This window comes from Sinohyriopsis cumingii, chromosome 2 (genome assembly GCF_028554795.1).
Source record: "Sinohyriopsis cumingii isolate HCF-2022 chromosome 2, ASM2855479v2, whole genome shotgun sequence".
NCBI classification, from domain to species: domain Eukaryota; kingdom Metazoa; phylum Mollusca; class Bivalvia; order Unionida; family Unionidae; genus Sinohyriopsis; species Sinohyriopsis cumingii.
Window position 1 is genome coordinate 145,020,430 of NC_142962.1, and position 27,346 is coordinate 145,047,775.

The window sequence follows — 27,346 nt, forward strand, 5'->3', positions numbered from 1 at the left end:
CAAAATTTTTAAATCTGTACATGGTTGACAATAACCAAAATTTTTAAATATGTACATGGTTGACAATAACCAAAATTTTTAAATGTGTACATGGTTGACAATAACCAAAATTTTTAAATGTGTACATGGTTTACAATAACCAAAAAATTTAAATGTGTACATGGTTGTCAATATCCAAAATTTTTAAATGTGTGCATGGTTTACAATAACCAAAATTTTTAAATCTGTACATGGTTGACAATAACCAAAATTTTTAAATCTGTACATGGTTGACAATAACCAAAATTTTTAAATCTGTACATGGTTGACAATAACCAAAATTTTTAAATCTGTACATGGTTGACAATAACCAAAATTTTTAAATATGTACATGGTTGACAATAACCAAAATTTTTAAATGTGTACATGGTTGACAATAACCAAAATTTTAAAATGTGTACATGGTTTACAATAACCAAAAAATTTAAATGTGTACATGGTTGTCAATATCCAAAATTTTTAAATGTGTGCATGGTTTACAATAACCAAAATTTTTAAATCTGTACATGGTTGACAATAACCAAAATTTTTAAATCTGTACATGGTTGACAATAACCAAAATTTTTAAATATGTACATGGTTGACAATAACCAAAATTTTTGAATGTGTACATGGTTGACAATAACCAAAATTTTTAAATCTGTACATGGTATACAGTAATAAAAATTTCTAAATGCATACGTGGTATTCAGTAACCAAAATTTCTAAATGTTTGTGTGGTTTATGATGACCAGAATTTCTAAATGTTTGTGTGGTTTACAATAATGAAAGAGATGCCATATAATCATTATCATTAGACACTCAACCTTTCTCCCAGTTAACCTTATTGAACACCAGACAGCTGCAGGTCATGCCATGTTCATTTTACAATTGTTTCTTTTGCTGGCTGATCTTTGATTTACTTTGTTTTTGCCGTCTGGCATATACCCATGGGAATTTCTTTTGCTGTACATCTTTTACTTGCTTTGACAGGATACAGTTTGTACAATGTGTTGAATATATCTCAGTTTCAGTAAAAACATCCTTAAGGGTTGATCTGATAATGTTTCTCAATCAAATGCATTGTCTGATCATAATTACATTAGGGTATCATTCTCAGCTCCCTCAAAATCATGTCACCTGTGAAAGACAAAAGAAAACACCTTTCCATCTACACATTATATCAATGAAGGGAACTAACTCTTACAGATTAATACTTCTTTCTGCTAAACATCCACCTGTATCCTGGATGTAATCTGTCTAAAAGTTAGATTGTAACTTGGAACAATGCCTCCAAAGAATCAGTTGCAATTTATATTTGATTTTGAAATTGCAACAGTTATTTTTAGTGTTATAGAAAGTCATAATAGATGTACCTGGTGTAATGCAACATTTGCATTTTTCCAGGTGAATTTATTTGTATTTATGCATTTTGTACTTGGGTCATTATATCCATGGCAACACTGAAGTTTCACTAAGCACTGTTAAATTTCATTTCATTACACACTTCATTGGTCATCTTGGTAACTCATTGGAGTTCACCTTATGAACAGTTTGTATAATAATTGTATATGCACTTGCATGTAGTTTTGGTCTTATTTCCTATGGAGTTTAAATGCACTTGCATTCTTGATGAAGATTTCTTGATTTGTACTGTATTGACAACATATTTTTAATGAAGGTTTCTTCATTTGTACTGTATTGACAGTGTAATCTTGTTGAAGGTTTGTCCATTTATACTGTATTGACAGTGTAATCTTGTTGAAGGTTTATCCATTTATACTGTATTGACAGTATAATTTTGATGGAGGTTTCTTCATTTATACTGTATTGACAGTGTAATCTTGTTGAAGGTTTATCCATTTATACTGTATTGACAGTATAATTTTGATGGAGGTTTCTTCATTTATACTGTATTGACAGTGTAATCTTGTTGAAGGTTTATCCATTTATACTGTATTGACAGTATAATCTTGTTGAAGGTTTGTCCATTTATACTGTATTCACAGTATAATTTTGATGGAGGTTTCTTCATTTATACTGTATTGACAGTGTAATTTTGTTGAAGGATTATCCATTTATACTGTATTCACAGTATAATTTTGATGGAGGTTTATCCATTTATACTGTATTGACAGTGTAATCTTGTTGAAGGATTATCCATTTATACTGTATTGACAGTGTAATCTTGTTGAAGGTTTCTTCATTTGTACTGTATTGACAGTGTAATCTTGTTGAAGGTTTATCCATTTATACTGTATTGACAGTGTAATCTTGTTGAAGGTTTATCCATTTATACTGTATTGACAGTATAATCTTGTTGAAGGTTTCTTCATTTGTACTGTATTGACAGTGTAATCTTGTTGAAGGTTTGTCCATTTATACTGTATTGACAGTGTAATCTTGTTGAAGGTTTGTCCATTTATACTGTATTGACAGTGTAATCTTGTTGAAGGTTTATCCATTTATACTGTATTGACAGTGTAATCTTGTTGAAGGTTTGTCCATTTATACTGTATTCACAGTATAATTTTGATGGAGGTTTATCCATTTATACTGTATTGACAGTGTAATCTTGTTGAAGGTTTATCCATTTACACTGTATTGACAGTGTAATCTTGTTGAAGGTTTATCCATTTATACTGTATTGACAGTGTAATCTTGTTGAAGGTTTGTCCATTTATACTGTATTGACAGTGTAATCTTGTTGAAGGTTTGTCCATTTATACTGTATTGACAGTGTAATCTTGTTGAAGGTTTGTCCATTTATACTGTATTGACAGTTTGATCTTGTTGAAGGTTTATCCATTTATACTGTATTGACAGTGTAATCTTGTTGAAGGTTTATCCATTTATACTGTATTGACAGTGTAATCTTGTTGAAGGTTTGTCCATTTATACTGTATTGACAGTGTAATCTTGTTGAAGGTTTCTTCATTTGTACTGTATTGACAGTGTAATCTTGTTGAAGGTTTATCCATTTATACTGTATTCACAGTATAATTTTGATGGAGGTTTATCCATTTATACTGTATTGACAGTGTAATCTTGTTGAAGGATTATCCATTTATACTGTATTGACAGTGTAATCTTGTTGAAGGTTTGTCCATTTATACTGTATTCACAGTATAATTTTGATGGAGGTTTATCCATTTATACTGTATTGACAGTAATTTTGTTGAAGGATTATCCATTTATACTGTATTCACAGTATAATTTTGATGGAGGTTTATCCATTTATACTGTATTGACAGTGTAATCTTGTTGAAGGATTATCCATTTATACTGTATTGACAGTGTAATCTTGTTGAAGGTTTGTCCATTTATACTGTATTGACAGTGTAATCTTGTTGAAGGTTTCTTCATTTGTACTGTATTGACAGTGTAATCTTGTTGAAGGTTTCTTCATTTGTACTGTATTGACAGTGTAATCTTGTTGAAGGTTTGTCCATTTATACTGTATTCACAGTATAATTTTGATGGAGGTTTATCCATTTATACTGTATTGACAGTGTAATCTTGTTGAAGGATTATCCATTTATACTGTATTGACAGTGTAATCTTGTTGAAGGTTTCTTCATTTGTACTGTATTGACAGTGTAATCTTGTTGAAGGTTTATCCATTTATACTGTATTGACAGTGTAATCTTGTTGAAGGTTTATCCATTTATACTGTATTGACAGTGTAATCTTGTTGAAGGTTTGTCCATTTATACTGTATTGACAGTGTAATCTTGTTGAAGGTTTGTCCATTTATACTGTATTGACAGTGTAATCTTGTTGAAGGTTTGTCCATTTATACTGTATTGACAGTGTAATCTTGTTGAAGGTTTGTCCATTTATACTGTATTGACAGTGTAATCTTGTTGAAGGTTTGTCCATTTATACTGTATTGACAGTGTAATCTTGTTGAAGGTTTATCCATTTATACTGTATTGACTGTAATCTTGTTGAAGGTTTATCCATTTATACTGTATTGACAGTGTAATCTCGTTGAAGGTTTATCCATTTATACTGTATTGACAGTGTAATCTTGTTGAAGGTTTGTCCATTTATACTGTATTCACAGTATAATTTTGATGGAGGTTTCTTCATTTGTACTGTATTGACAGTGTAATCTTGTTGAAGGATTATCCATTTATACTGTATTGACAGTGTAATCTTGTTGAAGGTTTGTCCATTTATACTGTATTGACAGTGTAATCTTGTTGAAGGTTTGTCCATTTATACTGTATTGACAGTGTAATCTTGTTGAAGGTTTGTCCATTTATACTGTATTCATAGTATAATTTTGATGGAGGTTTCTTCATTTGTACTGTATTGACAGTGTAATCTTGTTGAAGGTTTATCCATTTATACTGTATTGACAGTGTAATCTTGTTGAAGGTTTGTCCATTTATACTGTATTGACAGTGTAATCTTGTTGAAGGTTTGTCCATTTATACTGTATTCACAGTATAATTTTGATGGAGGTTTCTTCATTTATACTGTATTGACAGTGTAATCTTGTTGAAGGTTTATCCATTTATACTGTATTGACAGTGTAATCTTGTTGAAGGTTTATCCATTTATACTGTATTGACAGTGTAATCTTGTTGAAGGTTTGTCCATTTATACTGTATTGACAGTGTAATCTTGTTGAAGGTTTGTCCATTTATACTGTATTGACAGTGTAATCTTGTTGAAGGTTTGTCCATTTATACTGTATTGACAGTGTAATCTTGTTGAAGGTTTGTCCATTTATACTGTATTCACAGTATACTTTTGATGGAGGTTTCTTCATTTGTACTGTATTGACAGTGTAATCTTGTTGAAGGTTTGTCCATTTATACTGTATTGACAGTGTAATCTTGTTAAAGGTTTGTCCATTTATACTGTATTGACAGTGTAATCTTGTTGAAGGTTTGTCCATTTATACTGTATTGACAGTGTAATCTTGTTGAAGGTTTGTCCATTTATACTGTATTGACAGTGTAATCTTGTTGAAGGTTTGTCCATTTATACTGTATTGACAGTGTAATCTTGTTGAAGGTTTGTCCATTTATACTGTATTGACAGTGTAATCTTGTTGAAGGTTTGTCCATTTATACTGTATTCACAGTATAATTTTGATGGAGGTTTCTTCATTTGTACTGTATTGACAGTGTAATCTTGTTGAAGGTTTGTCCATTTATACTGTATTCACAGTATAATTTTGATGGAGGTTTATCCATTTATACTGTATTCACAGTGTAATTTTGTTGAAGGTTTCTTCATTTATACTGTATTCACAGTGTAATTTTGTTGAAGGTTTCTTCATTTATACTGTATTGACAGTGTAATCTTGTTGAAGGTTTGTCCATTTATACTGTATTCACAGTGTAATTTTGTTGAAGGTTTCTTCATTTATACTGTATTGACAGTATAATCTTGTTGAAGGTTTCTTCATTTGTACTGTATTGACAGTGTAATCTTGTTGAAGGTTTGTCCATTTATACTGTATTGACAGTGTAATCTTGTTGAAGGTTTGTCCATTTATACTGTATTGACAGTGTAATCTTGTTGAAGGTTTATCCATTTATACTGTATTGACAGTGTAATCTTGTTGAAGGTTTGTCCATTTATACTGTATTCACAGTGTAATTTTGTTGAAGGTTTCTTCATTTATACTGTATTGACAGTGTAATCTTGTTGAAGGTTTCTTCATTTGTACTGTATTGACAGTGTAATCTTGTTGAAGGTTTGTCCATTTATACTGTATTGACAGTGTAATCTTGTTGAAGGTTTGTCCATTTATACTGTATTGACAGTGTAATCTTGTTGAAGGTTTATCCATTTATACTGTATTGACAGTGTAATCTTGTTGAAGGTTTATCCATTTATACTGTATTGACAGTGTAATCTTGTTGAAGGTTTGTCCATTTATACTGTATTCACAGTATAATTTTGATGGAGGTTTCTTCATTTGTACTGTATTGACAGTGTAATTTTGTTGAAGGATTATCCATTTATACTGTATTCACAGTATAATTTTGATGGAGGTTTATCCATTTATACTGTATTGACAGTGTAATCTTGTTGAAGGATTATCCATTTATACTGTATTGACAGTGTAATCTTGTTGAAGGTTTCTTCATTTATACTGTATTGACAGTGTAATCTTGTTGAAGGTTTCTTCATTTGTACTGTATTGACAGTGTAATCTTGTTGAAGGTTTGTCCATTTATACTGTATTGACAGTGTAATCTTGTTGAAGGTTTGTCCATTTATACTGTATTGACAGTGTAATCTTGTTGAAGGTTTGTCCATTTATACTGTATTGACAGTGTAATCTTGTTGAAGGTTTGTCCATTTATACTGTATTCACAGTATAATTTTGATGGAGGTTTCTTCATTTGTACTGTATTGACAGTGTAATCTTGTTGAAGGTTTGTCCATTTATACTGTATTGACAGTGTAATCTTGTTAAAGGTTTGTCCATTTATACTGTTTTGACAGTGTAATCTTGTTGAAGGTTTGTCCATTTATACTGTATTGACAGTGTAATCTTGTTGAAGGTTTATCCATTTATACTGTATTGACAGTGTAATCTTGTTGAAGGTTTGTCCATTTATACTGTATTGACAGTGTAATCTTGTTGAAGGTTTGTCCATTTATACTGTATTCACAGTATAATTTTGATGGAGGTTTCTTCATTTGTACTGTATTGACAGTGTAATCTTGTTGAAGGTTTGTCCATTTATACTGTATTCACAGTATAATTTTGATGGAGGTTTCTTCATTTATACTGTATTGACAGTGTAATTTTGTTGAAGGTTTATCCATTTATACTGCATTGATTTAAAACTAACTTAAATTTTATACATCTCACTAATTAAAAATGATTCCTTCAGATATTTGAGGGGTGCACTTACCAATCATACTGCATAAAACTTCAACACATGATCGCACATATTACTACATGATTTGTATTAGCTGATACAGTGTCATGTCATTTGTGATAATTCATGACATTGCACTATCATGATGTCATAATGACTTTTATGGCCTCAGGCAATTGACTTATTTTTCATTCAGTTAAAATATACAGAATTTCAATTTTCTTTATTAAGTCATAGAAAATAATTATATACCTTGAATTATTTTTGTAAATATGGAATCTTATGAAGCAGTAAACCTGTCATATTAACCTCTGCTTCAAATCGCCAATATGAAAATTACTGGTTTATAAAATGTCATATTCATCTCAACAGAGATTGATAATTACAGAATATTGTACCGTATCATTAGAGGTAATGATTGCACCAGATCTTTAGCCTTGCACAAAAAATTGTAACAGGCAATGTGCAGTTTTATTCTCTCTTCCTTCAACATACACTGTCCCCCCAGGTAAATATTGACCACTCCCTGAAAAGATTGTAACAGGCAATGTGCAGTTTTATTCTCCCTTCCACCAACATACACTGCCCCCCAACAGTAAATATTGACCACTCCCTGAACCTGAACCCGCACCGGTTCTGGTAAATATGGAACACATCCTGAACTTTTGTAAGCATTGCAATGTAAACACAATATGAATTGCTTCTTGTCACTGTAGCAAATAGAGTACTCTGTTATTTAATAGGACATAGATAATCCAGTCTCAGATAATCCTTGATGTGATTTTTTTAAAATTAGGTTAACATTGTTTGAGTGACGTCTTCCTTGTTTGTGTGTAGTAAATGTCACGCACCCTGCACAGTGTATGCAACTGATGTATGCAACTAACCACATTGTATGCAACTAACCACAATGCAGCTAATCTTACTAATCATAATTAAAATGAACAGCAGAAATGTCATGCTGTCATTCCAGACTTGTGATGTTAATAAATGATTCAGTCACTAATGACACATATTTGTAACATGCATTGACCAATTTTTCCTTTTATCTGCAGGTACAGTAATCTTATTAAAATAAATGGCATAGTTGTGTCATGCAAATATACTGGACATGTGATGTTAGTGCATGGTTCAGCCTGTTTTGACCCATAATTGTAACATGAATGATCCCCTTTCTCATTGATCTGCCAATGCTGTAATCATTATATTGATGTTATATCATTTTTGACTGATACAGTCATTATTTGAAGTATGGAAAACAAATGTATAATGTACATAAATTTATGACAGATTAACAAAAAGTAAATTAAAAATTGCTAAAAAATTTAGGATATGAATGGTAGAACTTGATGAATTAAAAAGGTAGATAAAGACAGGGAAGACATGCTGATGATTTCATGATGGAAGGCAAGGGAATTCAGGCTTCCTAGTTCACACTACAGGATAAGAATTCTTTTTTTTTAAGGCTGTATAGTCCATACATCTAAATTAAAATTTAAATATAAAATAAAAGTATTTTAAGCATAGCAGATCATAGGTATCTTATTTGAACTATACAGACACATTGACAGCAATAGCCTCTGTCCCTGAGCAATGTTAAGAATGAAATCATGTCAGACATTTAAAGAGTAATTAGTTCCATCTATCTATAACAAGATTATTTAATTGATTGTCATAGTTCCACAGAGATTTTAAGATGGAGTTGTCTAATTTGATTGCTGGACTCTTGGTGGAACCAAGACTCACAAGTTATTTGAAAGGTCCATCCATGATACAGGCTGAAAATGTCAACATTCTTTGTTTGTGTTCAAATTAACTTTTCTGTTTCTTTCCATTTTATCTTTTTCATATTGATTTTAAATAACAATCATTCTTATTTCATGTAATCTTGTGAAATGGATACTTGCAATTATGTTAAGTATTTATGTTTATATATATATATATATAGAGAGAGAGAGAGAGAGAGAGAGAGAGAGAACTGCAAATATACACTAAACAGAACAGAAAATGCTATCCCTGGATTCGAGGAGAATGCTTGATAGTACTAAGGAGAATTAGTATTTATTATAAATAATTCTATCATACAGGTTAGAAAATATTTTATTCACTTATTCTACGGAGATTCAAACACAGGTCTGCCAGTAAATGGCACCCATCACCCAGTTGCCTGCATTCACCAGCCCATATCCCATCATGACCAAGCACACATCTTGCTGAGTTTCTTTTGAATGAAAACTTTATACATATAAAACATACAAATACACATACATGTACTTGCCTTTGAATGGAGTTAAGATTGTTTACATGGAATTGAGTATTGACAAGGGAATGAACTCTTCACATCCTTGTCCATTGTATCTGCAACAAGATGAAGTTCTGTGCCGTTTGTGGCTATTCACAATAAGTTACTTTTTTTTAGCTTCTGTTTTCATTCATCTTGATTAAATAAATAAAACAGACACCTTAGCTTCTTGAATGCTCAGCCACGAACTGGCAAATGTATGGAAATGAGTGTGGAATATAAACTATGCCAAATGATGAACCAGGAAGATGTAATTCAAACATTTCAATGTATTTACATTTAATCTAAGTTATTATCCTGTCATTGCTACTGACCATAAAAATTGTTTTTATCCTTCATTGGTCTCTCTCTTTCCCCTTTCCTTTGGTCAGTTTGACTTTAACTTTTACCATCATTTGTATCTTCATATTTTCAGAGACATTCTTGCATGACACAGGCAAAAGTCCTCTGTGCCTTTCTTTTCATGAATTTTCACCCATATGTTGCTACAAGGGTTCAGGGAGAGGTGGGAGAGAGAGAGAGAGAGGAGGGAGGAAGTTAAAGAGTATGGTTTTTTGCTATCCTGACAGACTAACCAATAGTGAGAGAGACAGGGAGAGATGTTTAGGGAGAATTACCAGAAGAGCATTTTTGTTATTGTCAGTCCCTATATTTCTCTGTTGCTTGATTAGTAATGCTGCCTGACCAACCAACACACTGAAAGAAGGGGGGGGGGCAGCCTTTGGACATCTTCATATTCAATTATTAATTGGATTTTAGAACCTTATTATAGGTTTAAGAAAAAACACAACAACAAAAAAGAATTAAATAGATTACAGTATGTGTGCCTTGTAACCAAAAAATTTACTGTATAGTGTCAACATGTTATTGCAACTTTGTGTCATTGAAATTATGAACACTAGATTAAAATCCCAAGGAATGTGTACACATACCATTATGATGAACCAGGTTCTTGTAGGTTACTTGGTGTAAGTTCAGTTTCAAGGGTGGCATCAAGCCTAAATTCCTTTCCTAACTCACTCCCTATTTCTGTGTATTTTATCCCTTATACATGAGACGAGGGGGGATGCAGGAGATAAAAGGAAAACAGGAAGGTATGTGATGAAATTGTGCACCATGTTAAATTCATTTAGAAAATGGGATCATTAATATATTTTATCATTGTTTTACATTTCTAATGATTAATCAGTGGAAATTGATCAATTATTTATAGGAATCGATAGTATACAGATGAAACAATGTTTATATATGTGTAATAATAACTTTCACATACCCTGGCTAGCATATTGAAATGAGTTGGAAACTAAATGGAATAAGGAACCTGCAAGAGGCAATTCAGACATTTAAATGTATTTACAGTTCATCTAAGTTCTTATTATAATTTTATGATTTAATTAACACTGCTACCAACCATACAATTTTTTCTTTCCTCCATTTCTAACTTTCCCTTTCCATTGTTTCGTGTTACTACATTTTTCCATTATTCATAGGTCCAGAGACATCACTGCATAACACACAGGTGAAAATCTGCCACGCTCATTTTTTAAAACAGATTTTCACTGGTATCTTTCATAGAAAGTCTACAGAGAAAGAGAGAGAGAGATATTTGATGGTGGGGTTGGGGAGACATGCGATACAGGCATTCAGTCATTCATTCAGAGAGACAGATGTGGTGGTGTGGTTGGGAAGACTTATCCATAAAGGCTCATTAATTGCCCGTCCCTGTGTTTCTTTATTGGTTGATTAGTCTGCATTACCAACCCCCACAATGATAGAGAAACGTGGAGGGAGGGTAGATCGGTCTTCTTCGGACATTTTAATATTAAATAATATGTTGTTAGACCCATATTAATAGGTTTTATAAAACGTGAAGAAAGAACTAAAAATAAAAAAAGCATTGAACAGATTACAGTATGTGTAAATACAAATACCATACAAGTCTTCAGCAACTATTGCAGCTTTGTATCACTGGTATGTGAACAGTGTATGAAAATCACTTTGTATCACTGGTATTGTGAACAGTGTATGAAAATCCCATGGAACCATTGCACTTAACTGTTGTGAGGTCTCAGGTTCTTGTAGGTTACTTGGTGCAGGTTCAGTTATCTTTTTTTCTCTTACTCCACATACTTCCTCGTATTATTTCCCTTATGCATGAGAGCGAGCAATTTTGATGAAACTCTGAAACATGTTTAATTCATTTAGAAGACGGGGATTATTAATATTTTTATTGTTATTTTATTACACTATTAATGGTTAATCAGTGGTAATTCATAAGAGATTTAAGAAATACAGAAGCAATATCCTGTTGAAATATAACCTGATGTTGAAACAATATTTATGTATGTGTATTAATGCACAATGGGTGGATCTCAATTTGATATACCAATAGCATTGGTATATCAAATTGCTTTATACCAACACTTTAAAAGCCATGTTATTTTTAATGTATGTGGTATGTGTGTGTATATATATATATATATATATATATATATATATATATATATATATATATATATATATATATATCCATTACATTTCCAGAACAGTTTCTGCCCAAAAGGATTGGGCATGTTAAGTAGTATCTTCAAGGTTTTTGTAATAATTGTGTACATTTAGTACCATGAAATAATTTAATATCATCCTGTTGACTCAAGTGTCCTTGCATCACAAACTGACAAGGAAGCATATAAACATGTCATTTACATTATTTGAATAGCTTCAGTTGGGATGCAGTGACTGTCAGTGAAGAAACAAGCCATTCATGTTACAATGTCATGTATACATTACTGTAGCTTCAACTGGGCAGCAGTGGCTATCAGTGAAGAAAAAACACATTCATGTTACAAGTAATATACATATATATCAGATATATAAGATCTCTCACTCATGAAACCTTTTTATATGCACTTGTGCATGCATTAAAATGGGTTAATTAATGAGAAGTGAGGAGTGTGCTACATACTTTACATAAACCACTTGTGCCTGGTTTTCTTCCCTTGTACAAGCCTGATGGCCAGAAACAAATGCAAAGCTGTAAAAGAAATGTAAAGGTTATTCTTCATTATTTCATGCATTTCTTGTTTCTAAAGCTTGGCTACCGAACATCGGATGTAAGACACTGGCAGTAAACACCAGAAATTCATTTTCTAAAAACAAAATGGAACAGTGATCACTGTTAATTTACTAATGTCACATTATATTTTGGAAATTAAAATTAATAAACTTAATGTGCTGTAGTGAGTTTGTTAAAATTATATATTTTTGACATATAATAGCACACTGCATTGTATGAATACATACTTGCATTAAAATGCTGATCGCCCACAATGTTCCAGTCATGCATATATAAATGCAGTGTGTTTTTAACAATAGATTCTTGTATACTGTTTCATATTTAGATTTTTCTTTTATTTATGTAATCCAGGTAGGTGACATATAATCAGTTTTCCAAAACATTAAAGAGTTTTTAGAGACTTCATTAGTGAAGTTGATTGAATAATTTGGGTAAATTTGACTGCATACTTGCCAAAATGTTGTATATTTTTAACCTAAGCTAAACCACACAATCACCTTATTGCAGGACCAGAGGACATTTACAGTTGTTATGATGATGAATCTACAGGAGACAACCAAGTCATCCTCTTTTCAAAGTCGTCTTTCAAGATTCCTGCGACAGAGTGTCAAAAGTATTGTTTTGAGCAGGATTTGCGGTTCAGTCTGTACGAATCCATGGTGTGTTTGTGTGGTAATGTTGGCACACGTGCTGGTTGCTATTGTCCATCCTCTTCTGGTTTTTCATGTTCGCTGACACAGATAAATGGTGTGCAACATGTTACTGCTGGGATTGCCATACAACCAGTACCAACACTGACAGTTGGGGTGGCCTATCAGTTCAGTGCCACCACAACCTTGGCTTCTGTAAGCAATTTCATTTGGTCTTTTGGAGATTCCAGTTTAACGTATCCAGTTATTGCATCTGGGTCAACAGCAAGGTCACACACCTATATTCGGCCAGGCAATTACACAGTAATGTTGATGGCCTGTTATGGAACATCAATATGTGACACTGGAACTGTACCTGTAATAGTCCAGGTAGCCTACAGTAGCTTAGTGACGTACTTAACATACGGACGCACTGCACATGATGTCTCCCAAAAACTGGATGCCACTTCCACCTTTCTGCAGGGCTATGATTTCCAGTACACATGGTCCCGCACTGACAGCAGGGGAACACTAACAACAGGTGAGAAGTGTAATTTCATTGCAGGCTTAACTATCAGTCAAAGATATCTTTTGTAATGAGAATGATCCACATCATCAAAATGTTTGTTATCAAAAGATTTCAGTTATGCCATATCATCTTTGTTCACCAAGTGTGACTTTACCGAACTCCTGACATGATGAGATAAAGAACTAAATTTACATTTTCAGGTATCAGTATTATCAGTGTAATGGCACACAGATGCTGATGCTGCCCATTGGTATACAAGTATTATTTTTATGATGGTATAAATTAAGTATGTTTGTCGGATGCTGAGTATTCATGCATTGCTTTTCAATGTGTTTGATTATTGATTGAGTTTGTCTCGCCTAGACTTGTATTTTAGAAGAACTAGACAGAGTATTTGAAGAATCATAACTATTCCATTTGCAAACGGTTGTTTTTGTATTTCAGTGAAAATGTGCCCATCAGGATGGTCAGCTTATCGCTACAAGTGTCTGAAGCTAAAGACTTCAGCCAAAGATTTCACCGGTGCTTCAAGTGATTGTACATCAGATGATGCCACTCTGATTTCATTAGATTTTGGCACAGAGGTGGCTGAAGTGCTCAGTCTCTTCAGTTTGAGTGGTATGTTCAGATATAGAAGTAAAACTTGATATATAACAGAGATAAACTTGTTTATCTTGCTTGAATTTTTGCAATTTTCAATGTCATCTAGGATTTAGGTTAAAATTGGTAGCAGTTTGAACAAATAAGAATAATTATTGTTTACATGGATCAAATTTTTATATAAATTGTCTTTATTGTTTATGTTTAACCTTTTAATTGCTGGAAATGATTATGTCAAGTTGTCCATTGTTTGAAATCGAAGCATAGAAAAACTGAGTATTTTTTTTTCTGCCTCTGGTTATCACAACAGCAAAACTAAAAAAAAATAGATAAATAGAAAAAATAAAAAGATAAATAAATAAATAAATTGTTCTTAATAGCAAGGGTTATTATTTACTAACATTGATATTTGTGGCTTTATTTTAGCTATCATCATATTAATCAATACTTGTCATGTTCTGAAATACCTGTTCTTGTAAGAGTCATACATTACCTACCAATATAATATTGCTTTTTACTTATGGGACATTAAGTTCCATGTCCAGTCTACATGTTATACATGATCATCCATGATTCCTTCATCCTGTTGAGATGAATGGTTCTAGAACTGAGAAGAGAACCTTGTTCCAGTCTGATGCCTGTATCACAGCCCCAAATTCTCTTTATTTCCTCTTTTTATCTTGGATGCATCGTCAGTAAGATATGTGTTGTTAAGCTTGACAATATTGCTCTGTTGGTTTTCTCAACATATTTCCATGCAATTCAGTTACATTTTTCATTCCTTTAAGTGTTAGTCTAAATAGTTCTTGCTACATTTGAGTGTTATTTTTCTATTAATTTGTTCACTTAGTTTTTGTTTAAAATAGGATACAATCTTGATAATTAGGTAAAAGGTATCCCTAAGTATAATTCTGAGTATGTGCCACTTCATTGTACCAAAAGCACAGGTAAGTTATTCCATCCCATTTTTACTTTGGAATTTGTTTTTTTTTTTTTGTATCATTTTTTTTGTCTGTGCACAGTTCAGAACATGAGCATATAAATAGTCATGTGGACTCATTAAGGCACATATTCATTTGTTGTCCTGCGTGTATTTCCTTTTTTCATCCCATTAGAGTAAAATCACATTACATATTTTATACATAATTTTTGGACAGTGCATTGATAATTGTTGGACAAATATTGCAAGTGTAAATATGCTGTGGTTGGATAAAGTTCTGCCAGTTGGGGAGTCCAGTTCATGTCTACATTCTTCTGTTAACAAAGATGAGTTTATTTACTTCATTAAGTTCACGTTTAAAGCAAGCTTGCATATATGGTAGATTCCATGCTACAGATATACCGCCCCTCCATCCCCACCCCCACCCTTGCTATCATCTGAGCAGTACTCAGAGTTTTACTTGTTATTGTTATTGTCTTAGGGGTTTGCCATTTTTCATGTTATGATATGTTATACATAACATAACAAATCCTGTGGGGGTAAATTAGCCATATTGAAACAGACAAGACCATTTTCTCCAATTCCCTTTCATGAGTCTAATAAAAAAAATAGCAGCCAAAAATGTTCATTTAAAGCAAAATATTCCAGAAGACGGGGTTAAAAAAGTTTTCCCACAATTGCAGCCATTCAGTAAAGAGGATACTGCACAGTAATTTAATTGTCTTATTTGGACCAATCAGAATCACATAAAGTGATATTTGAATGTGTGGTAATATCAAAAATATGAAACTGCACATACTATAGGAAAAATGTTTTGACTGTGTGATAAAAAATGTATATGACTTTCACTCAGACATGCCATAAGGCCCTTCAGCTTTGCAGTTTCCATTGATCTTAATATGCATTTCTTTATATCCAGTGTTCTCTATACATAGGAATTGTCTCTAATTCTGTGATTGGCCAGAAGTATCCTAATTGTGAACTCTTCTGTTCAGACTTGCTTCTGCTTCTATAGTTTTCACCAAGATTAGAGGGCATTCAGAGCCCACCTCAGGTCTCTAGACATTCCAGTCTTTGCTAACTTGTGGGTACTCAACATCCTCAGAGATTCCCTCCTGATGAAACTGTCCCATTGTTGAGATGTCTTTATTTATCTTTGTTGTGTTGTCTTTATTTTTCTATCCCAGGAACCCTGTTCTCCTTGGCAGACTTGTTCTCATTAGGAAGTGTTTTGTCCTTGTGCCCTCTGCAGTTCAGTTTGCAGTTCAGTTCTGGCAAACTGGCAGCCACACAAGGACCCCTCTATCTACATGGATACCCCGGGATCTTATTGTCCCCACCACCAGTTGGATGGCTCAGTCATGACTGATATTGGTGGACCAATGTTCAAATCCACAGACCTGACCCCACTCCTTTCTGCATGATGCTTCATAAGATTATGGTTGGAGCATGCACCTGGAGCCAGATGTCCTTTCAGTGACCACATTCCAATGAAGATGCATCCCTTCATTTAAATAACTTGGGATCGCAGGTAGAATTCAGGCCCTTAAGTGATGTGTCAACCTTATTGGGTCATTGTATGTGGGTCTCAATAGACAACACATTAGTAGTAAGGCACCTCAGGGTTAAAGGGCTATTCATCTCCCTTTTGCTTTGCTTGTACATTTGGACCCATCCTACATTAAGAAAATGAAAACTGCAGAAGAGATCATGCTCTAAATCCACCATATTCTTCACAACAGGAATATCGTGGTACAGCCAGTCTAAAACAGGCCAATAGTCCTTTAAGAATATTTGCAGCATCAGGTGGTGCTTGTAGAAGAGTCACTTTCTGACTGTAAACAACTCTGGTGGATTTGTAAAGATGAGAATGGCAACAATAACAGCAACCCCATTTTCATCTCCCCAGTCCTGATTCTGATGGTCTTGTTAGTGACTGTCTTCAGTATTGGTGGGATTGTGTATTTTTGTTTATGACCTTCCTTCCTTTCAGACTGACTCCACATGTGTGTATTCTGGTAGCTCGCAATGGGCTCTGCATCATGTTTCTGCAGTGTCCTTGATTGTTTGGTAGTTCAGGAGGTTACCAGAGAGTATGGACATTCTGTACAGCAAATATGGTCTCTGCTTCCAGTGTTTACAAGGCAAAGCAGAGAGTCTTTTGTAACTGGGGCAGCAGGAAGCACTTTATCCTAGCTATCTTCTGTGCAGTGGCCAACTTCTTCTTTCAAGGAGAGAGAATGTTCAGTGACCACTATTAAGGGTTATAGAGGGCAGCCTCTTTTCAGTGCACTCAATTCTGTAGTGGTCCCACCATCAGACTGGACCCTCATATTTCTAATCTTGTCATCATATTTCTGATCTTGTCAGGTACTTGGAGCATCAGAGACTGGTTTCTTGCTCGTACTTAGAGGGAATCTATCATATGCTCTTTGTGTCTTCAAAAAAATAAAACAACTCTAAAAGAGCAAGTGCCCCATATGAACCAGTAAGTGTCTCATGCTTGTTTTAGCCATGATAAGGAGGAGTTAGCTTCTTGCCATTTCAGCAGCAGTAAGTGGTTTATGGTTCAGTGGGGATTAAGACTTGGTTTTGCTTCCTTACCAAACAGGGTTGCTGGATATGAATCAGCTCCCTTCAGTTCCTCAACTTTCATTCAAGATCCCCAGTCTCAGCTATATCTTTGCTGGGATTGGTCAAGATAGGCTTCTTGCCCAGTTAGGTTCTTATGGCATTTCTTCTCAAAAGGGACCTTTATATGAGAATTTTACTCATAATGTTAGAACAATTGCTACTTCTTGGAATTATCGGAATCCTAATCCTGGCATGACTTGATGAAAACCACCTTGGGATGTCTCATACTAACGTTTCATTTAATACATTTGATATTTGACATGTCTGAACAAAAGAATTTGTTTTAATTTGACTCGGTTGTAATTTTTTTACCTCATTGCTCAGTATTCCAACAGGTTAGGGTAATGAACACTCCTACCATAAGGGTAGTACATAGGGTAGTGAACACTCCATAAAGGCAGTACATATGGTAGTAAACACTCCATAAGGGTAGAACATGGGGTAGTAAACACTCCATAAAGGCAGTACATAGGGTAGTGAACACTCCTATCATAAGGGTAGAACATAGGGTAGTGAACACTCCATAAAGGTAGTGCATAGGGTAGTAAACACTCCTATCATAAGGGTAGAACATAGGGTAGTGAACACTCCATAAAGGTAGTACATAGGGTAGTGAACACTCCATAAAGGTAGTGCATAGGGTAGTGAACACTCCATAAGGGTAGAACATGGGGTAGTGAACACTCCATAAAGGTAGTGCATAGGGTAGTGAACACTCCTATCATAGGGGTAGAACATAGGGTAGTGAACACTCCATAAAGGTAGTGCATAGGGTAGTGAACACTCCATAAGGGTAGAACATGGGGTAGTGAACACTCCTACCATAAGGGTAGAACATGGCATAGAGTACACTCCTACCATAAGGGTAGTACATAGAGTAGTGAACACTCCTACCATAAGGGTAGTACATAGGGTAGTGAAAGCTCCATAAATTTAGTACATAGGGTAAAGAGCACTCCATAAAGGCAGTACATAGGGTAATGAACACTCCATAAAGGCAGTACATAGGGTAATGAACACTCCATAAAGGCAGTACGTAGGGTAGTGAACAAACCATAAGGGTAGAACATGGGGTAGTGAACACTCCATAAATTTAGTACATAGGGTAGTGAACACTCCATAAATTTAGTACATAGGGTAGTGAACACTCCATAAATTTAGTACATAGGGTAGTGAACACTCCATAAATTTAGTACATAGGGTAGTGAAGACTCCACAGAGTTTACTGAAGTGTCGTGTCTACAGAAACATTGTTCAAGAGTGTTTACTCTATTCATAATGACCAATTCCACAGAGAACATATGTACAAACTGAACTCTAAGTTATGCCATTCAATACTGAAAATTACCTCAGTTAAAATACTTTAATCGATAGTCCTATTTTAATGCCTTTCAGTTTAATGTAATACAAAAATGTACAAGAAAATGGTGTCAGTTTTGCACTTTATAAATCAATAAAATTAACCTGTAATTCATAGTGAACTGGTTTAATTTATCTGCATCTGTTTCATGTCTTGGTATGGTAGCAGTTCATTTTTGTAGAATCTACATTGAAGAATAGAAGCCAATATGGTGGCTTACAAAATTCGAACAGATATTCTTCTGAATTTAAAACTTTTATTGAATGATTTTAAGTTTAATAATGTTTTCAAAACATAAATATTTATCAGATGAATGTTTTGTTAATGATTCAGTTTAACCAGTACTCATCAGCTTTGATTCTTTCCCTGGTGTTGGCAAGGGTACATTTCATACACAATATACATTTGATATACAAGATACATTTGATATACAATATACATTTGATATACAAAATAAACATTTTATACACAATATACATTTGATATACAAGATACATTTGATATACAATATACATTTGATATACAAAATAAACATTTTATACACAATATACATTTGATATACAAGATACATTTGATATACAATATACATTTGATATACAAAATAAACATTTTATACACAATATACATTTGATATACAAGATACATTTGATATACAATATACATTTGATATACAAAATAAACATTTGATATACAATATACATTTGATATACATGTAATATCATCATGTAATATCATCATTATGTAACATCATTATGTAATATAATCATGTAACATCATCATTATGTAACATCATTATGTAATATCATTGTGTAACATCATCATTATGTAATATCATCATTATGTAACATCATTATGTAATATCTTCATTAACTAAGGATGTCATCACATACTTGCACCAGTTTGACAAAGATGACCTCGTTACAGCATAGATGTGTGTGTGTGTGTGAGTGTTTGTGTGCATGTAAATGGTTAATTTGCCACAGGCCTAGTGTAGAGTTCTAAAAATAATCATACCGCTTTTGATATCAGTGTAGCCTAATTCTTGCTGTGTGTACTGAAATGAACATCAGTGTTAACAAAATACAGGTCACAAGAAAGATTAATTGGTACTGTGAAAAAGGGAACAGAAATTAAATTATCTTTGACTTTGTTGGGTTATATGTTATTTTTATTTCTTTCTATAACTGCTAGGTTCCTCATACAATGTTCTGACCAATGGGATGAAGGTGGCAGGTATCTACCAGTGGATTGCCAGTGGACAAAAGACCTACTTTTCCAACCCAGATTTGGTGGACTCAACAAGTGGGGATTGCATCATCATACAAGCTAGTACAGGAAAATTGACCACTACACCCTGTACTATGGCCCATACATACATATGTCAAAAAGGTTTGCTAAATTCATATACATTTTGTCTGACCCGTGAAATCAAGTCAGACATGAATTGCATTATGATGGTTTTTGTAAATTGTCAAAGCCAGTATTGGTTTACGTTAATTATTTTGTGATAATGCTTTTCTCCAGGTCCTATCTTATTTGAAATCTGTGTAGGATAAAGCTCAAGTATAAGCTGAAAGACCAAAAATGTTGACAGTACTTAACTTTAATTAATGTAAACATATAACTATAATAAGGATATAATTATTGAAATGTAATGAATTCTTTGTCCACTCTTTGAAAAAATATGGGGATATTGTGATTCAGTTTGTATGTACATCCAATCCTTTTGTAAACAGCCAGCAATGGGAAAAAGCCAGATTGATTGGCAGTTCAACTAACCATCTTATTATTAAGTACTTCAAACATTGTTCTTGTTATTATCATTGTCGTTGTTGCCGCTGCTGCTGCTCATTTTATTGTTATTACTACAATATTAATTTATTCAGTTTGCATCTAATTGGCAAAATTTTCTGTTAAAAAAATTCACTGTATAAATATGTAATTTAGAACTTCTAGTAGTAAAGGGTTTCTTTCATACATTTATTGAATTCTCATTCTGTCTATTTTTCATGCTGTACATTTTTGGATTTTATATACAGTAAAGAGGCAATTAGACTAGCAGATTGTATATGGCAGCAGTAGTTAAGTTTCTCAGAAATAACAGACCTAAGCCAATATAGAAGTGTCAACCAAACAATTGACAGGTCACATTTGCGCAAAATGGATATGTATATATTTAATGTAATTTCTTTTACCATTGGGGGAAAAGTGACAGGATTGACAATGAGAAACGGGATGGCTGACCAGAAACACACATATTTAGGAAACAAAGGGCAGTTGACGGGAGGAAGCAAGTGACTATTTAGTACTTTTATAGAGGAAGTTTCATGGGGGTGGGGTGCGGGTGGGTAATGGGACTTTCTGTTTAGACCAAGTAACCATTGGATAACTTATATAGGCCTAGGTACATGTCAGATTGGGATCTCTGGGTCATACCTTGTGGTCTCATTGGTATCATTTAATAAAACTGTTTTCTGTTACAATCAGCATTGTCTTGAAGAATTTGTTTGGGATAATATGACCTCCTTTAATGTTCTGTTGGTGTCTGTTTACTGTCTTTTATCTTGGTTCTCTTTCTCTCAACTTCCTACCTGTTTGGAAAATTAAACTGTCTATCTAGGATTGAAAATTCACTTTCACCCCTATACAGGGGAAATTTCCACACTCTTTATCAAAAGATGAAACTCTTTTCTTCATTTTACTCCTCTGATGTTTCAAACCATGGAACTAGAGGCAGTGTAATAAATTTCATACTGAACTTCTACAATGACAGCGATGAAAACCCATTTCATGACTGTTTCAATGGAAAACTGAACACATTTCTAACAAGCCTAAAAATAGAACTTTCAGACAAAACAATGCAGGAAATGTTCTAGAGATGACATGTTAGAGAGAAATCCTAAACGTGGTTTCATCACAGAATGAAAGAAAATGAAAAATAATAGAAAGTTTAATAAGAGAAATGTTTAGGCAAGCTGGAATGTTAATATTGTTGTAAACATGCCTTCATTTAAGTTGTCTGACTTAGACACAAGTCTCCTCATCAAGGGCCTCAACCTTTGTCCCAGACTGAAAACACAGTGTATTTAAAAGGAGAATGAGAATCAAGGAAATGTTATGGGATGATGCTGGAGATTCAAAGGTCACTGCTGATGAGTCTCATTCCAAAAATGCAATTATGTTCCACCCACCTAGTAAAGTTTCAGCTTTAGAGGCATTCTTGACAGTGTTGGAAAATGACACGAAGTATGATGTACAGAGCCATACCAAAAAGGATAATTAATCATACAGGAAAAAAATATTGCTGAAAGGGAAGATGTTATCATCAAACCAGGGGACAAGAGGTCCTCTGTTGTCATCATGAATTTGTGTGACTACATCAAACCAGCAGACAAGAGGTCCTCTATTGTCATCATGAATTTGTTTGACTACATCAAACCAGCAGACAGGAGGTCCTCTATTGTCATCATGAATTTGTCTGACTGCATCAAACCAAGAGATTCTGTTATTGTCGTGAATTCATCAGACTACATCACTGAGGCAAACGGGCATCTTTCAGATGAGAGATTTTACAAAAGAACTGAGTCATGACCCAACAGCTGAACATGGTAAAATTGCTTGTCAGACATTAAAAGATATGCTTGGTGCAGGACAGACACATTGACAGCAAAATACTAACTTATATCCTATCATTTGGCCCCAAACCAGGGATATTTTGTTTTCTCCCTAAAATGCACAAAGAAGGGAACCCAGGGAGGCCACCTATTTCCAGAAACAACCACCTGACAGAAAAAAGTCTGATTTTGTTGATTTCACCTACAGCCTTTCATGGAAAAACTACCTTCATATGTTTTTATGATACCACAAAGTATCCCAAAAGTAGACACAATACTAACCTTCCAAATAACATTCTCCTCATCACCATGGATATGTTCTTTATACACCCACATGAGGAAGGTATCACAGCCAGCAAGGAAGTATGGGATAGTTGACCTGATCCTAAATCCCGTCTAACATTCTTGTCAGTCAAACTTTGAATATATGTTCTCAAGTTTAACAATTTTTTATTCAGCACACCAACACTTCAGTAGAACTGTAATATGGGCACTAAAACGGTTAAATGAAGCACCCTATAGACATCTAAGCTGTTGCTGATTCATTGATGATATAGAAATGAAATGGATTGAAACAAGTGGCAATTTTAAAATATTTTTTAAATTTACAGATAACTTCCATCCCATAATTAAATGCATGTCCAATTCATCAAACAGGTCCAGTATACATTTGGATATTCAATCTGCCCTCCTTGAGGGGGACATGGAAACTGACCTGTAATCTAAACCTATTGACTCTCATCAGTATCAACTCCCAACCATCTGCCACCTCCACCACATATTAAAAATTCTCCCTTATGGTATGTGCATTGATACCAACACTTACTTGCTTTAATGCCACTACTTTTGAGAAAAGATACATAGACTTCATCTTGCCTAGAGAATATTGATGGGACAGCATTGAGGAGGCTGCTAACTAAACTAGACTCCTTGATAGAAGGGCCCTTTTGAAATATTAAGCCAAGAAAACCACCAAGCATGTTCCATTTTGTAACTTTCCAACACAGGTTTACAGATTGAAATCTCACAAATGTTTCTTGATTTCTAAATTTAACCAAATTGACAATTGTTCCAACATGTAGATTAAGTACTTTTTAATTCTTACAAAGAGACAAGTAATTTAGTTACCCATTAGCCATGAGTTCAGGTTGTGTACTTGTAGAGCATTGAAAATATAGAGGGCCAGGAGAGAGACATGTAATCTAGGAGAATATTAACTTGGAGAGATATGATATAAGCTAATTATTTGTTCATCCTAATTGGTTTGAGTTTTGAAATACTATCAGTTTGCAAAGTAGTTCACATAACTTTAAAAATAAATTAAGGCAAAAATATACAGTATACCATGTGCTTTGAGGCTTCAGTATCTATCTATTGATCTGTCTGTCTATATATCTATCTATTGATCTATCTATCATCTATCATCCATCTATCTATCTGTCAATCCATCCATCCATCGATCCATCAGTTGCTGTATAAATAAAATTGACCTGGCAATGGAATATAATACTTTACATCAAAGTTTGTTCAAATGGCAAGTGCTGTCAAAGTTTTGATTCTTTTATGCTGAATGGCTTTTTTTTTGTTTTGCATCCCAGATCCGATGGCATGTCCATATGGAGGCAGTGTCTACAACAATACGCAGTGCTTTATAGTGAATAGCCTATCAGCTAACTGGAACACAGCTCGCAGCAACTGTGAATCTTCTTACCCCAATGGAAAACTTGCCATCATCAACTCTGCCGATGTCCAGAATGTAGTCGTAGGCCTTTTAGCAAGGTACTCTAGTACAGTCAATTCATTTACTTGCTTATAAGGAAGTCCACAAAGAAACAATATAGACCCTGATCTGCCATCATGTTTCATGTACAAACTAGCAGATCAGGTCTGTCCCATTTGTTCTATTGATTATTCCTAACAAAATCCCTAGACCCAGATTTGTCAGCACACTATGTGATGGCAGATGTGGGTCTGTGTAGTTTGCAGTTTGATTCAACTTATAACTTATAAGCAAGTAGAGACAGTATTATCATTGGTATCAATATTTAGGGTTTTGCAAAAAACAGTCCTGTTTTAAATCATGCATTGGGGGAATGGGACTAATTACTGTTTCCACAGAATGGGTCTTTAAAATACCTGGTTTGTATAGCCAAAACCATTCAATATTCAAACATGGGTACTCCATGGAAAAAAAAGAATTCATTATATTTTTTAATGAGATTTTTATCTTGGTTGGTCATGGGGTCAAGTGAAATTATTGTACGGCCCTGTGTGTATAATACATCATCTGTTATGTGTTGTACATCTCTCAATAATTGCTTGTTATCACTGTGAAAACCATATTTACAATCCAGTTTGGGATACACTTGAGTATAGTCTTTTACCGTCAAGATTTTGAACAGATTTTACAATGTGCGAAATCCGTTCATTTGAGTTCGTCTTGATCAAATTTTACAATGAATGAAATCCATTCATTGAGTTGATCTTGCTTCAGATTGGCTGAGCTTGTTGCTGTTCTGGAGGAATAATATTTGATCCAGTTTTGGTCACATTTGGAATATAAACCTACAGCATCATAATCTTGGATTTTCTTGATAATGAATGAGATCCACAAATATTGTTGGGATGATCTTGCATCTGACCAAGCTTGTTGACACTGTGGAGGTCATAATTTTTATCCAGTTTTCGTCAAACATGGAATATTAGCTTATATCATCAAGATCTCAGAAAAGCATGATAATGAGTGATATACATGCATATTAATGAAGTCATCTTACATCAGATTGGCTGAATTCGTTGCCATCCTGTATTTGTATTAATATTTGTGTTTTGCTGTAAAACCACTGTGTTTGGTGCAATAAAAGTTTTTATTTAAATTATATTTTCATTTTCCATGAGATAAATATAACTCTCAATTGATATTCCCCCAGGTTTTCTGTGCATGTGGTCCAGTAAGCCCTTGGCTCATAAAGGCAGCCATCTCTTTGTTTTCAAGTTGACAAACCTTTTGATAGAGCTGTGAATTTAACACATGTACTTGTTCAGTGTCATGTAGAGTTATACATTTTCCAGTGAATGTTTGACTTTAATCTCTTGGCTTCATAATGGATGCACCCTTTTTGTTTTACCCTTGTGACAATCTTTTGATCAAGCTACAAGTTTGTTACTTGCTCAGTGCCAAGTAACAATGAGTGGTTATTTGAACTCTTTACGATTTTGCAACACAATGGACGTGTGTTCATTTGTGGCCTTTAATAGATTTCATACACTGTATGATCAAAGTGTTTCAGAGCCCAATCTCAGTCTCAACATATGCACCTACCTATGACAGTGAAGCTGAAGAAATGCATTTGTATTTATGATGCCTAGATAATGACAGTTTACAATGACTTGATTTGATGGAGGATTTCAGAACTTCATCAGACAATGAGAAGGAATTCTTGGACTTCGTTCCAGTTGACATTAGATACTGACATTTATTTATACAGAAATGTGGACTTAACTTTCATCGTATATATGTTGGAATTAATATATTACAGAATAGTTTGAATTGGCTCATTTTGAACTATTTTGATATTGATTTGTGACCTATAATTGAATTCATGGGTTTATCATATAAATAGATTTATAAATGTCAAGCATTTTTTGACATTTTCCACTGAATAATATAATTGTATTTTACACTATTTTTTATCTATCTCTCTATCTTTTTGTTTGCTCAGTTGGACTTGTTTGTTTTTCAAAAGTGCAACTCTGACTCTCTAATGATAAGTCATCCATTCAGATGGATCTGACTTGCAAAATGCACCCCAGCATATTGGAGTGTCAAAGAGAAATAGACTTTTTATAGCCAAAAAATGGGGGATGTGGGTGGGTGGGGGTCAACTTTAAGTGAGTGTATACAGTAATTTGCAAAATGTAAAGTACAAATATTAAGATTTTACCCATATATAAAATGCAAAATGTGATAATTTCAGTAGTTGGAATAAGGTGGAAGTGTGATTCATTTTTAAAGACAGAATGTCGAAGCACAACTGTAATTCAGAGAAGGATGAACGACTGGCAAAGTGGTCAGAGCCTAGGCAAAGTGTGCAAAGCCCTGTAAAACTAAATTTTAGAACTTATGGCTGAAGGAGTTTATTCTTTGTGATCGTCACAGCAGCAAGTAGGAGCATTTTATTCTTTGTACATACTGCAAATACCGTATCAATATTTAAAGTCACTTTGAACTGTACCACATCCATAAAGATAGTGACACCACCCAGCATCAAGACAACAGTAACATCCAGTTCTGAATGCAATTAAATATGAACAATGATGACACTTGCATCACCTTGAGACTCTCGCATTGAGATTAGTCAAGTCTGAATCTAGCTAGGAACTGACGATTTTATTATTGGGAAGATCAAGGCCCAAGTCTTTGAGGAAAAAATTAAAAGTGACAAATAGCTTGTAAAAAATACTTTTCCTATGATTTGTTGAAAAAAACATTCTATCCATGATATTAGTTACAATAAAATTATCAGTATATGAAAAAATTCCAATGCCCCCTATGTACCACAAAATATATTGGTCATTTCCTTAAACCTGTATTCCTCTGTCCAGCTGATTTTAAAGACAGAAACTTACTTTTTAATTAATGTGTGTGTGTGTGTGTGAAATGCTTGAAAATGTTTTAAATTTAAATGCTCAATGGAAAACACTTTTTAAATTTGTTTTATTCCTATTTGAATTTCTAGTTATTTTATTTAAGTTTACATGAGTAGATAACTTACTCTCAATTG

General features: G+C 33.8%; 1 protein-coding gene across 1 annotated transcript in view; it reads left to right on the plus strand.

The window, feature by feature from the left end:
• Positions 1–10,231: 10,231 nt before the first annotated feature.
• Positions 10,232–27,346, plus strand: part of LOC149806015 (polycystin-1-like) — an 87,562-nt gene continuing 70,447 nt past the window's right edge. The window contains exons 1-5 of the mRNA XM_089934985.1: positions 10,232–10,274; positions 12,764–13,426; positions 13,859–14,032; positions 20,140–20,337; positions 24,161–24,341. Coding sequence (XP_089791111.1) covers positions 10,232–10,274; positions 12,764–13,426; positions 13,859–14,032; positions 20,140–20,337; positions 24,161–24,341 — 1,259 coding nt within the window. The remainder of the gene's footprint in view (positions 10,275–12,763; positions 13,427–13,858; positions 14,033–20,139; positions 20,338–24,160; positions 24,342–27,346) is intronic.